Source organism: Danio rerio, chromosome 2 (assembly GCF_049306965.1).
Source record: "Danio rerio strain Tuebingen ecotype United States chromosome 2, GRCz12tu, whole genome shotgun sequence".
NCBI lineage: Eukaryota > Metazoa > Chordata > Actinopteri > Cypriniformes > Danionidae > Danio > Danio rerio.
The window spans coordinates 59,172,062-59,187,673 of record NC_133177.1 but is presented as its reverse complement, the minus strand read 5'-3'; the positions used below and the strand labels follow the sequence as shown (position 1 = coordinate 59,187,673).

At 38.4% G+C, this 15,612-nt stretch overlaps 1 protein-coding gene and 1 long non-coding RNA gene across 3 annotated transcripts in view; one reads left to right on the top strand and one right to left on the bottom strand.

Moving 5' to 3' along the window:
• The window catches only part of LOC137488289 (uncharacterized), a 98,158-nt gene that overhangs the window by 57,937 nt on the left and 24,609 nt on the right, over nt 1-15,612 (bottom strand). The gene's annotated exons all lie outside the window — the stretch shown is intronic.
• The window catches only part of rx2 (retinal homeobox gene 2), a 28,235-nt gene that overhangs the window by 10,351 nt on the left and 2,272 nt on the right, over nt 1-15,612 (top strand). Inside the window, exon 3 of the mRNA NM_131226.2 lies at nt 12,427-12,680. Within this exon, the coding sequence (NP_571301.2) occupies nt 12,427-12,680 (254 nt within the window). The remainder of the gene's footprint in view (nt 1-12,426; nt 12,681-15,612) is intronic.

Here is a 15,612-nt window from a genome sequence, read left to right as displayed (position 1 = left end):
AGCGAGAAGTTGCGAGAAGGAAAGAGACAGAGAGAGAGAGAGATCGAGAGATCGCCATTGCAGTTTGGGCTCGGCTTTTAAACGCTACGCCAACCAGCGATTGGTGGCGCAAACCCAGCGTCAGCGGCCAACGTCATCAGCACGAAATGCGGATCCTCCAATGCCGTTCGTACCTGTAACACATGCATGAAACGACACACCCACATACAAACGAACGCACACACTTATCCAAAATACGTTCTGCGAGGTAACGTTACACTCACCCTCTTAAAACTAAACATAAAAGCAACATTAAGCTCTAGATAAAGTGTCAGCAATGACATTTTCAGATCCTTTCTTATGCTTTATGTTTAAGTTAAAATTTTGTACAATCAACGACCAACGCATAAGGCGTTGATTGTGATTGTACATTCTAGACAGAAACACTAGAGGATTGTGGTCAGTGTATACTGTAACAGGCAAAACTGATGAACCCACGTAAACCTCAAAGAACTGCAACGCCAAAATCAAAGCCAAAGCTTCCTTCTCAATGGTGGAATAATTACGTTGGTGTCTATTAAACTTACGTGAAAAGTAACAGATTGGGTGATCAAAGCCAACATCATCTTCTTGAACAAGCACAGCGCCAGCACCCAAAGAACTGGCATCAACTTCTATTTTAAATGGACGTGAGAAGTCAGGTGCGGCAAGAACAGGTGCACAAGTAAGCAACAACTTAATACTCTCAAAAGCCTGTTGGCATGCATCAGACCATACAAAATCAGCTTTTGGACTCAACAAGCTAGTCAAGGGACAAACAACAGTCGAGAAATTACGACAGAAACTCCTGTAATAACCAGCCATTCCTAAAAAGCGGCGCAACTCGCGTCTCGTTGTAGGAATAGGAAACTCAGCTATAGCTGTCACTTTGGCACTCACAGGACGAACTTGACCTTGACCTACTTCTTTGCCCAAATAGGTAATTGTTGCTTTCCCAAATTCACACTTGGCTAAATTAATAGTCAACGAAGCGTCAGATAACCGTTTAAAAACAGTACGAAGTGCAGACAAATGCTCATCCCAGTCACAGGAATAAATTACTAAATCATCGAGGTATGCATGACAATTTGGAACTCCAGACAATACGATGTTTACGAGGCGCTGGAAAGTTGCGGGAGCGTTTCGTAACCCGAAAGCCATTACTTTGTATTGTAGGAAGTTATCCGGTGTAACGAAAGCTGAAATTTGCGCAGCTCGCGGAGATAATGGTATTTGCCAAAATCCTTTGAGTAGATCTAACTTCGTGACAAATTTCGCCGAACCCAAATTGTCAATACAGTCTTCCATTCTGGGCAATGGATAACTATCTGGCACTGTTACGGAATTTACCTTACGATAATCCGTGCAAAAACGGAATGTACCGTCAGCTTTTGGCACAAGCAGACACGGAGAGCTCCAGGGACTATGACTATACTCTGCTAGATTATTTTTTAACAGATAATCAACTTCGTCTTTCATCACAGAACGTTTTACATTATTTATTCTGTAAGCATGTTGCTTAATAGGATGATCGCATGTCACTTGAATATCATGCTGTAGCACGTTAGTTTGAGTCGGCACATCACTAAACAGCATCGGATATTCTCGCAACAGTTTGATCAAATCACGTCTCTGTGTTTCTGACAAAGTATTAAAATAATCTGGCAAATTATCAAGGATCTCCGAATTCAAAAGTCTACCACACATAGTCAAGTCATTACGAAACGTAAAGTCATCATCATCATTGTGACACTCACCCAAAGAAGGCAGCTCACTCACATCAGCAGAGTCACACACAGCAGTGACAGCAGCAACTAAGGGATCAGAGGAAACAGCAGCAAGTTGTTCCTTTTCGAGATTACCAGACACTTTCCTAGGGTAATACAACTTGAGCATGTTAATGTGACAGGTGCGAAATTTTCTTTTTCGATCAGGTGTATTTATCACAAAGTCAGTTTCACTCAGTTTTTTCGACACCTTATAGGGGCCAGAAAAACGAGCGGACAACGCTGAACCGGGTACCGGTAGCAGTACTAAAACATCATCACCAGGTTTAATGTCACGGACAACAGCTTTTCTGTCATACCATCCTTTCATGTCCTCCTGAGCTACGGACAGTGACTCACGTGCAAGAGTGCAAACATTGTGCAAACGTTCTCTAAAACGGCTAACAAAATCCAAAATATTTACTCCTTTTGATTTTTCATTTAACATCCCATCTTTCAGCACTTTAAGAGGCCCGCGAAAGACGTGGCCGAATGTTAAATCTGCCGGAGAAAACCCCAATGACTCCTGAGTAGATTCACGAATTGCAAACAACATTAATGGTATTCCTTCATCCCAGTCTTTTTCAGAGCTCATGCAATATTTTCTCAACATGGATTTTAGTGTTTGATGAAAACGTTCGATAGCTCCCTGACTTTCAGGATGATACGCGCTTGAGGTTCGATGCTTTATGCCTAATGAAGTTAAAACTTGCGTGAACACTTTTGACAGAAAATTCGTACCTTGATCTGTTTGTACGATTTTTGGTAACCCAAAAGTAGAAAAAAATTTGATCATCGCTTTGATCACAACAGGTGCAGTGATTTTCCTAAGCGGGATGGCCTCGGGAAAGCGGGTTGCAGAGCACATAATAGTTAATAAAAACTGATTACCTGCTTTCGTCTTCGGAAGAGGACCAACGCAATCCAAAATGACGTGCTCAAATGGTTCGCCAACAATAGGGATCGGAACAAGTGGTGCTGGTGGAATCTTTTGATTTGGTTTGCCAGTGACCTGACAAACATGACAAGTGCGACAGTGAGAAACAACATCCTTCTTTAAGCCAGGCCAGAAGAAATGTTTAAGAATGCGCTTGTAAGTTTTTGTCACACCTAAATGACCAGATAAAGGGTGATCGTGGGCCAAATTTAGCACTTGTTCTCGATAAATTGTAGGCAGAACAATCTGACAAACAACCTCCCATTCATTCTCTACATCTCTGCTAGGACGCCATTTACGCAACAATAATCCATTCTCAATCACATATACACTCAGGTTATTTTTCGTTTGTTTAAAATCTTTGTCAGCCGCAGAAAAACATTTCGTTAAGGACTCATCATCTCGTTGTGCATTTTTAATTCGTTCGTGCGAAATAGGTTCAGTTAAAAGATCACATTCGGACGCATCTGTGGGCGGAGTATTGTCGGAGCGCGTTTCTTTCTCAGCACCTTTAAAACTTTTAAAATCGACCGAAGCAGGATTCTCAGTAAACAAAGGTGGCAAAAATGAGTCAGATAATATTATTTCTTCTCCGATTCTGCGTTTTTGGGCACGAGTGACTACATTCGCTGAAAATACGTCTGGAAACGTGTTAGAAATGTCATCAGCAGGGATAAAACAATCAGGTTTATCAACCACTTCAGGCAAAGATGAAACTTTATCCCCGGCCAAGTCATTTCCGAGAATAAACGCAACACCTTTGACAGGAAAGGAAGGACGTACACCAACTTTGACAAAACCTGAAATCAAATCACACTGCAAGTGAATTCGATGCAAAGGCACCGTTAAAACACCCATCTCAATTCCCTGAACTAGAATGTTGGATCCACAGTAAGTCTGATCAGATAAAGGAAGTGCATCAGAAATTAAAAACGAGTGAAGTGCGCCAGTGTCCCTCAAGATTTTAATTTCTTTCTGCTCTTCAGTATTTCCATTTACAGAAATCAGTCCCTTCATTAAAAATGGCTTAAAGCCAGCGTCAATTTCATTTTCACTAGAGTCAAGTTCAGACAAAGTTTTCACAAAAGCTGCTGGTTTCATTTGCCCTTGCTGATTTTTTCGTTTAAGCACTAAACATTCGGAAATTAAATGTCCGATTTTGTGGCAGTAAAAACACTCTCTAATCTCTTTATTCGTTGGTGAACTACTTTTTGGACGTGCGGAATTTTGAGCCGTGAATGAACTCAATGTCTTGTCAGGTCGGGGTACAGAAAACACGCTCTTGTGCGTTAACACATACTCATCCGCAAGAGTTGCGGCTTGTGACAAAGTCGTGACTTTCTGTTCATTAAGATATGTGACAATTCTCTCAGGCAGGCAATTTTTAAAATCCTCCAGAAGCATCAATTCTCGCAGCGCATTAAAATCTCTCACATTGTTAGCAGCCAACCATTTATCAAAAAGAACTCCCTTGTCACGGGCAAATTCTACGAATGTTTGCTGTGCATTTTTCTTTTGGTTTCTAAAACGTTGTCGATACGCTTCAGGCACTAACTCGTATGCGCGGAGAACAGCGCTCTTAACTGAATCATATTTCAAACTCTCCTCCAAAGTTAAAGCAGAACAAACTTCCTGTGCCTTTCCGACTAATCTACACTGTAGCAAAAGACACCAAACTTCTTTAGGCCAATGAAGTGCGGCAGCCACACGCTCAAACACAGCAAAATAGGAATCCACTTCGGATTCTCTGAAGTGAGGCACTAAAGCAATATGTTTACTAATATCAAAAGCACTAGACGAAACATCACTCAAAAAACTTGCCGAATTATCATTAGCAGCAGGACTTACAGGATTTAACTGCACAGATCGGCCAGAACCAACCTTCATCGAGTCTAACTCGAGCTGTCTAAGTTTTACCTGTGTCTCCGCGTCGATTTCCAATTTACGGATATCCAGGCGCAGCTTCATCTCGGCGTGGCGCGTCTCAGCTCGCTCTTGAGCTTCAATCTGCATGCGAGCCAGGCGGACCTTTAGCCTCGCATCACCCCCAGACTCAATTGAAGTCGGGGAAAATGGATGGAAGGGCGGCAAGCCTGTCTTTGCCTCGGTCTCCACCTCGGCATACTCACCCGTCTCCTTCTCCGCATCCACTAAATTATCAGGACTGTGTTCTACAGCCTCTGCACCAGCCTTATCGCCATCCGCATCAGGTAAATTTAAAATTTTGTGTTTAATCAAGTGCTTTAAAACCTCGTCTTTAATAAGGCGCTTTAAAGACTGCCTCACAACAGGAATGCGATAGTGCTCACCTATCTGCAACAAATCGTCTTTCCTACATCGCTCAAAAACTTCCAATGTCGGATTAGCAACAAATGTTTCTAAATCAAAAGTACTCATTGTCTAAATTCTCACAAATAGCCTACTTACTAACAAAAGACCAAAATTGCAAAGAGAGAAAATGATACTATTTCACTGTCACAGTTTTTCTCCTTTTTTCTCTACACCATCCGAGTACACACACAAAACTATTATCCGGGACTAAATTAAGATTTTAAATAATTTAAATAGATCCCGGACGAGCCCCCAATTATATGTTACGTCCTTTTAGATGTTAATATTAAACTAGGAGTAGATGACAATAACATACATTAGTTTAATGTGTGTGACAAGCGGATGGAGAAAGAAATAAACTGAATCAAATAATCACTGCAATTATTTATTGCCCATATATCCAATGAAAACCAGTGAAAATATATACAGTGAAAGAAAAAATATTTACAATGATTAAATAATGAATTACCTGGGGGGAGAGGAAGTAGTTGAATGTGCTTAAATCAAAGAAATAAATATAACAAAACTCAGTAACTGTTTTCACCAAACTAAACTAAATATGAAAAGAAAAGCATGAAAAGAAACATCTTCAACGTACCAAACGTCTTAACTAAACTGCTCTAACTAAAAACAAAACATACAGAAAACAGCACATTCTCCTGAACCTAGTGAACTAATACAAAATATCACTCTGAGTGTTGTATATGTATATCGCGCGACTTACTCACTCCTACACCTCTCCGAGGCATCACTCAAACATGTCAGTTAACTGGACAATTTCACAAACATGGTTAAATCGCAAACTTTAGACAAGAGCATTAAACAAGCAAAACACATTCTCTCAGACTAGCCCTCGCAAGAGAGACTGTCCTCACAGAGACCCACAGAAAGAATAAGAGCGAGAAGTTGCGAGAAGGAAAGAGACAGAGAGAGAGAGAGATCGAGAGATCGCCATTGCAGTTTGGGCTCGGCTTTTAAACGCTACGCCAACCAGCGATTGGTGGCGCAAACCCAGCGTCAGCGGCCAACGTCATCAGCACGAAATGCGGATCCTCCAATGCCGTTCGTACCTGTAACACATGCATGAAACGACACACCCACATACAAACGAACGCACACACTTATCCAAAATACGTTCTGCGAGGTAACGTTACAATTATATACAATAAATATATATCTATTCATATGTAGATATAATAAACCTACACCGTGCACACAAACTTCATTTTGGATGTGATTAATCATAACAATATAAAAATGTCATGATAAAAACTGATGAAATATGTATGAAAGTTGTGTACGGCACGATGTTTAACACTTGAACTAACGATCTGATTCTAATCCTGCCGAACTTAATTAGATTCAACCTGGATCTGCCCCACCTCAACATGTGGCTCGCTTTGCTCTTAGCGGTTTCTTCGAAATGAAAATCTGCGCTGTTGTCAGGGCGGTTGGCCAAAAACGCTGCAGTGTTGAGTGAAGCTCTAAGCAGTTGGATTAGCAGTCTTGGCCACATGAGGTCTGCAGGTTTAACCAGTGACATCTGCGTGCTGGATTACTGGAGGACTTACTTGTGATGGAACTCCCAAATCTCTTATTTGCAAGGTATTACAAATCCGAAAGGCTAACATGGAACTCCAATGTACAGTTTTAATAAGGCATAAACGTTGTATTGAGTCTTGTAAATGAAGTCTGAGTGAACCGGAAGTTGCTGAGACATTTATTTCGGTTTGTTGATGTAGTTCTCACTGAATCTGAATATTGAATAGGAGGCGAGGCTTTCTTTATTGCAGTAATCTCTCATAGAAATGGTAAGAGAGGCATGGATAAAAAATATTGTGGCTTTGATTGAAGATTACCATGATTACCACAGTTAGTTTCAGTGGATTAATTTGCATTTACAGTTCACTTCAAAAAATAACAATGTGGGCTGGCAAAATACACAATGATTTCACATGGACTTTGAAAGTGATGAGATGCACAATTTTTACACTATTGTGCTCATTTTTACCAAGTCCCTAGAGAGTGTGTGTGAGATGTTCCAGCTCAAAACATTACACAAATCTTTTGTATCTCTTTAAAACTGACCCTTTTAGGCTTTTGATACAAATTGGGCCATTTTGGTGCCTGTCGCTTTAAATTCAAATGAGATTGTGCTCGTTAGAAAAGGGGCGGAGCTAAAAGGTCTGTGTATCGGCATAGTGACGGATTCAAAGTCAAGACTTACGTCCTATGCTAATGAGGGAGAGATGGACACCAGTGGGCGGGGCTTTCCCCCTCTGATGACGCGTAAAAAGTGAGAATGTCAATCAAAGTGTTTCTGCAGACTGTTTTAATCAAGTGTGATTATATAAAAAATATAATTCAAACATTTTACCATAAGAAGCTGCTTATATTCATACACTGCTGACACACAACTGTGTTTAAACCCTTTATAAAACTGTTTTGAAGTGATGATAGGTCACCTTTTATGTCCTGGAAACACCTCACTGCTCACTTCACTGTGATCCTAAACTATTTTATGTACACCAAATGGTTCTCTCTCTCTGTTAACACATTTGTCTAAATTTGTGTTAGGGATCATTTCTCATTTGCCAAGGTAATCTATCCATTTTACAGGTGTGAAATATCAAGATGCTGATTAGAGTTATGTCCGTAAAGATGACAGCAAATGTCATAGAACTTAATAAATATGCTTTTATTGGTGTCCTTTACCTTTCTCATAATGATTAACTAACTATGTAACAATTAGACAGCATGATTATTGCACAGGTGCAGCTTAGGCTGGCCACAACAAGCCAAAACACCCAATTGGCAATTATCTTGCAACGCTGCACAACTGTGACCAACTTCTTGGCAACACGCTAGCAACAACCTAATGTCCTTTATTTAATCCTCACGACGCTGTCAGCTGTGCAAGCAGCAGCTTTATGTAACATTAAACACAGCTCATGAAAAGACCATTATTGCTATTAAGATGACATGCAAATAATAAGTTATATATCAATATAAATGTGGGGCGGGGCGATGGATCACGATGCCGCCTCAGCATTGCGATGTTGGTCGGCCATCGGCGGTGGAATCGTCTATCGGGCCAACCCTAATGTCAATGTCAATTTTATTTATCTAGCACTATTAAACACAACCAGAGGTTGACCAATGTGCTGAACAGTACAAATCAAAGCAGAGAAAAAACATTATATATATATATATATATATATATATATATATATATATATATATATATATATATATATATACACACACATACATATATACATACATATAATCACTCACACAGTTAATATGAGTTAATAAAGTGGCTAGTGTAGGTGTCTGTCTAACCCGCCAGAGCTGAAATCTATCTGCATTTGGTGGGTTGGCGGGTGTTAATGTAAAGCCCTGTATATATATATATATATATATATATATATATATATATATATATATATATATATATATATATATATATATATATATATATATATATATATACATATATATATATATATATATATATATATATACATATATACTTATATATATATATATATATACATACATATATACTTATATATATATATATATATATATACATATATACTTTTATATATATATATATATATATATATATACTTATATACTTATATATATATATATATATATATATATATATATATATATATATATATATATATATATATATATATATATATATACTTATATATATATATATATATATATATATATATATATATATATATATATTATTATATAATCATATTTATTATATAATCATATTTTTCATATTTCATATTTCATATTTCATATTTATTATATAATCATATAATTATATTTTTTATATAATCACACTTGATTAAAACAGTCTGCAGAAACACTTTGATTGACATTCTCACTTTTTACGTGTCATCAGAGGGGGAAAGCCCCGCCCACTGGTGTCCATCTCTCCCTCATTAGCATAGGATGTAAGTCTTGACTTTGAATCCGTCACTATGCCGATACACAGACCTTTTAGCTCCGCCCCTTTTGTAACGAGCACAATCTCATTTGAATTTAAAGCGACAGGCACCAAAATGGCCCAATTTGTATCTTATATATATATATATATAGATAAAAGTGCACCTATAAAGCTATATTTTTCTTGTTTTGACACATTAAAAAACATTGTGGCTAAGAAATATTTATTTGGTGTGGTCAGAGATAAATTTTGTAAATCCTTAATTTTGAGCCCTGAAAAGTCGTGAAATAAAAACTGACTGCATTGCAACACAACCCATTTGCTCATGCACACTGAGCAAGCTAATACACAATACACACAAGAAGTGAAATGAATGAGAAAGCATGTGGACATTACACAACATCTAAATCAAGTCATTTTAACATGTCAAATGCAAATTTATGCAAATAAAATATAATTTCCCTACAAGAAAAGTGTGGCTAGTGAAAATGGTGACTGGCTAGTAATGTTGGAAATCTACTAGCCACAGTGGCTATTGATGAAAAAAGTTAATGTCAAGCCCTATACACACACACACACACACACACACACACACACACACACACACACACACACAGGGCTCGAAAATTTACCTTTTTGCTTAGTAGCACCGGTGCTCCTAACTTAAAAAATGAATGCGCATCAGCCAAAATTTTGCCGCACCCACCAGTTATAAGCACCGTAACTACAAGTTGTATACAAACATATTGCATTTGAAATCAAAAGTAATAAAACTAACATGCAAACAATATATATATATAAATATAAATATATGCAAGTGTGAGGAAAATATGTGTCAGCGAAATCCCGTTATCACAAGAAAATAGATTTTATAACATAACTGAGAGACCAAAAGATACACGGAGCGCTCACCGGCCCTGCACGCACTGCTGGACATGAATGAATCTGTTAACGATATAACTCTGCTGTTCTTACGGGTGCTGTCTGATATTGCACTGATGCTTTTGACATATACTGTGCCTTATTATATGCATACGTCATGTTAATAGCAATACCGGTCTTTTCATGAGTAGCGATATTAGTTTCCTCAGTGCAAGCCTGTTTGCGATGGTGTACGTGGAGTTAAATTTGACATATAGCTGCCACTTAAACGGCGGACAGCATCTGGCGATTATATGAAGGATTAAACAGTAGCTCTCGTGCTAGATGTGGCAAACAGTTACCTGAAAACTCCATCCCACAGACTTTTCATAGCGGACTTGAAGTCAATGGAAGTCTTTTATCCACTCTTGGAAAAGTGTAGATGGTGGATTAACATTCAGCACATGGTCACTAGTAAGATGTGTTATTATTTGTAACTTTAGATGTCATGGTTTCTAAAACAAAATCTGTCAGTGTTATCTTCATTCTCATCTTCAGCGCTTTACAATTTTTCGCAGGAGTAGCTCTCTCTGTCATCCCAAGCCAGAAGGCATTGACTGAGTGATTGACAGCTGATACTTTAGTGCTAGAGCAGTGGTGGGCCAATAAGAAGAGCGCGAAGGCGGGGCAATCATTACGGACTTGGCTTTATTTACTGCAGGAAGTTGACATAACAACTGTTTTAAACCATTCCTGAGCGCTGCGTTTCGCGTTTCAAGTGCAGACAAAGAGCTTAGAGATGCATTCTGCGTGAATGTCTCCCGAATCCGCGCATGTAGTGAACATTTTGCAGTAAAAACTGGTCGCACACAACAATTTTATGCACTCGCACACATGCTCCCAAATATATTTTGAGGTCGCATAGACCAGTGGTTCTCAAACTGTGGTACGTGTACCACTAGTGGTACGCAGACTTCCTTCTAGTGGTACACGGAGGAATGAAATATGTCATGTATATGCTACATATATTTCAAAATTGATCAAAAATTATGTATATAATATGCCATATATGAAATATAGCCTATATTTCTGAGGTAATCTGCCACATTTTTTTAACCGTTTGGAGTTGTAGCTGCTTTACTAGGGCTACTACGTTTCTGTATTTTAATACTGCTCATTTTGGTGGTACTTGGAGAGACAATTTTTTTTCTGAGGTGGTACTTGATGAAAAAAGTTTGAGAACCGCTGGCATAGACAAAATTTTGGGCGCATATGCGAGCAAAATGCAAAATGGTCGCAATTTCGAGCCCTGATATATATATATTTATACAACAGTTCTGTCTGGTTGTCAAATCTGATTGGCTGATAGCCATGCGATATTCTGCAATATCAGAACTCCTACAGCCTCTTTACCCTTTGTGTATTACTCCGCCCACATACAGCCAGCAAAAAGCAGACACTATAGATCTAAAGTTTAAAAGATGCACGCACAACTGTTTAACTGTCAGCTTATGATTTGAATCCGGAAGAAAGTAGTTCCTCATACAATAGGGTTTTTGAGACTCTCCATGTTTAATTTTGTTTTTATATACACAATTATGCCATCAAACTGTTGTATAAATGCAATATCACACTCGTAGCAGTGCGATATGGCAGTATATCGGCACTGGTGGGAGGCAAGCGTTGGCACGAGGCCGCACGAGGCCATATCACACTGCTACTCGTGTGATATTGCTCATATATATATATATATATATATATATATTTATTTATATATATATATATATTTATTTATATATATATATATATATATATATATATACATATATATATACATATATATATATATACATATATATATACATATATATATACATATATATATATACATATACATACATATATATATACATATATATATATACATATACATACATATATATATATATATATATATATATATATATATATATATATATATATATATATATATATATATGAGCAATATCACACGAGTAGCAGTGTGATATGGCCTCGTGCATATTTATATAATAAATTGTAGCTAAAACAAACTATTTTTTACTGATAAAATGCCAAATCAAAGAGGTAACTTTTCAACCTAGATTTAAAAACAAACAGGGATGAAATAGATCTAATACATAGAGGCAGAGCATTCAACAACCTAAGACCAGCTACTGGAAGGCACGATCACCTCTGCATTTCAGTCTTGACTTAGGGATGCATAACAGTCTCTGGTTAGATGACCGAAAAGACCGACCAGACTGATGATCAATCAACATGTCTGACAGACAACTGTTACACTAGTAACTTGCTACTTTCTATGAATATAGTAGCAACAACCTTGAATCTGTGCTTTAGTAACCAGCCAAAAATCCTACAACACCCTAGCAACCAACCAGAATGGACTGAATAATTAAAATAAAACTCATCAGCATTATATTATTTCTTGAACATTACAAAAAGTACCTGAAAAAAATCTACATCTGTTTATAACCGGCGCTCCTGTTTTGTAGACACCGGACTTTTCTCCACGGACAAATGCGATGCAGATTTGGGAGACCCGCGGAGCAACGTGGAGAGCGACAGCCGTTCCCCTGACATCCCAGATGAGGATCAGCCGAAAAAAAAGCACAGACGCAACAGAACCACCTTCACCACCTATCAGCTACACGAGCTGGAGCGCGCCTTCGAGAAATCCCACTACCCGGACGTGTACAGTCGAGAAGAGCTGGCCATGAAAGTCAACCTGCCTGAAGTTCGAGTTCAGGTGAGCGCCGGGACACTTAATGGAATTAAAGAGAGCGTGGAGGCGCGGCGATCAATGTAATGGAATAATTTCATTACAACTCTGACATCGGGGTTATTTGTAATGGACTTAGATTGATAGGGCATTACAAGGCGATGTTTAACAAGGGGTACTGATTCAATGAAGAGAATCCTGTTCAATACATGAGACAAAGCTTTGTTAAATAGTGTTGGTACAATATATTTTTAGATTACTTAAATTTTAAGCCCCTCTTATTCTTTTAAAAAGCAAAAGAGAAAATAACATACATTCACGTTAATTTTTAACACATTTCATTCATTTTTATTATAAAAGTTACTTAACATTATAATATACAGTTTAAGTCAAAATTATTAGCCCTGCTTTTTCAAATATTTCCCAAATGATGATTAAGAGAGCAAGGATTTTTTTCACAGTATTTCCCATAATATTTTTTCTTCTGGAGAAGGTCTTATTTGTTTTATTTCGGCAAGAATAAGAGCAGTTTTTAATTTTTCAAAACCATTTTAAGGTCAATATTATTAGCCTACTTATGCAATATATGTTTTGGATTGTCTACAGAACAAAAACTGTTATGCAATGACTTGCCTTATTACCCTAACTTTACCCTAGTTAACCTAGTTTAGACTTTAAATGTCACTTTAAGCTGAATACTAGTGTCTACTAAAATATCTTGTCAAATATTATGTGCTATATATGTGAAGTTTATTCATAAACTAATTTCGAGAGGATCACTTACTTATGATTTATCACGGCCGGTTTCGCATTTGCTAATCACTATCTTCCAATCATAGGAGCCCTAAGCTACTATAAATAGCCACAGTTTTCAGTTCACTTTATCTTCGTTTGGAAGAAACCCCCCTCCTCCCCTATCCTCTTCCTTTGCCTCTGACTGGGCGGCACGGCGGCCCAGTGGTTAGCACTGTGAGCCCCACAGCAAGAACACTGCCAGCCCTGGTTCCACTGGACCGGTGGGTGTTTCTGTGAGGAGTTTGTATGTTCTCCCCCTGTCCATGTGGGCTTTCCCCGGGTTCTCCGGTTTCCTCCCACCATCCAAAGACATTCAACATACATAACAACCAAGCTTTTGTTTAACCCCTTGTTTTCCCTATACCGCAGCAGGGGAGTTCTGAGATCCACCGAGCTCAGGCTCCCCTCTCGCTCTGCCAACGGGAGGAAGCCCCGGGCTCGAGGAGCCCTTGAGCTCAGGGCTCTCTCCTGGGACAGCATGCCAAACAAGCTTTTATAAATCATCAGCTAAGTGTGAACTCTTGAAACTATAATGTATTAACTATAAACTATTACGTTTAGAAATTCATTCATTCATTCATTTTCTTTTCGGTTCAGACATTAATCTGAGGTCGCCACAGCAGAGTTAAGTGCCAATTTATCCAGCATATATTTTACGCAGCGGATGCCCTTCCAGCTGCAACCCATCTCTGGGAAACATCCAGACACACTCATTCACACTCATACACTACGGACAAGCAGACCCTAGTTGTTTACATAGATTTATTTTCAACGTAGCTTAAAAAAAAAAAAAAACTTTAAAGACTGTAATAATATTAGTTCTAAACATAGTTTTGCTAAACGTTTATAGAGATGTATTGTTAAATCGCTTTACATAAACAAAAGAAAATTAAGGCCGTTATGAATGTGTTTAAACAAGCTTGCTGTAAAAATTGTGAACGAAATGTGAACGAACTCAAGTGATAATAGAAAGTCCAACATTCTCAAATTTTCGTGCTGCTCTCCTGACAAAAAATGCTCACTGCACACACACAGCTTTGCTGTATCGGCCCTGACAGGATTGCGGTGAAAAACATGCAACAAACCCCGTGGATCATGGAAACAAATACATATGACCCTTCATGAATGCTAAATACTGTGTGCAGTGGGTCCGTGGATGCAGTCTCACCCAGCCATCAACAGAGTCTAACAGCTTGGCACTGGCAGGTCTGTCTGTGTCTTGCCTTTGGAAAGCATAAGCAGTCATGAATAATTAAGCCAGCTCTTCTCATAGGATAAGAAAACTCTGCTATGAATACTAATGAGAAACCGACGCATCATCTTTGCACTTGCAGTTTTGCGATACGTCGCTGATTTTGATCCGCCCCCAAAATCATTTTAAACCCGGACGCTGAAATCAGCAGACAAAAGCTCAAAATTATTCAGTTTTCCCTCAATTAAAACTGACAGGTGCTAACATTCTCTTAACTGATGCTCAACACACACACATCTGTTAAAGGGCCATGACACTCCCCACTTTCGGTTCAGGTCTACCTCGTATTTTTTAAGAGATGCAACATAATGGGCGTGGAGCTCCGCACACAAAAGGCAGGGGGGGGTGTGGCCAGCAGGGGAGAAGGAAGGAAGCGAACAACTGTTGTCAGTCGACTCACAAAACGAGACAAACTGTGAGGAGAGCCATGATCTTATAGTTTACAAAGGTAAAATGCTAAGAAATAAACAGAAATTTAATGTCCTGCGACATTTGTTATTCGTAATTTCATATACAGATTACCACAATTTATATAAATATAAAGACAATCGTGTTCATATAAACACTATAAATGAGGACTTCTCCCTTAATCCCCGGGTCTGAATGCAGACTCAGTGCAGCAGGTCTCCAGCCCAGCCTATTTCAACCATTCTGGAGGAATCTGGAGGATTTAGGTGAACTCAGCAGCACTGCGATGTGTCAAAATTTAGTCGCACCCACCAATTATAAGCACCATTACTCAAGTTGTATACAAACAGATTTATTGCATTTGAAATCAAAAGTAATCAAACTAACAAGCAAAAAAAATAGATTGCAAGCGTGAGGAAAATATGTCTCAACAAAATCCCGTTATCTCAAGAAAATCTATTTTCATAACAGAACTGAGTGACCAAAGCATACACGGAGTGCTCA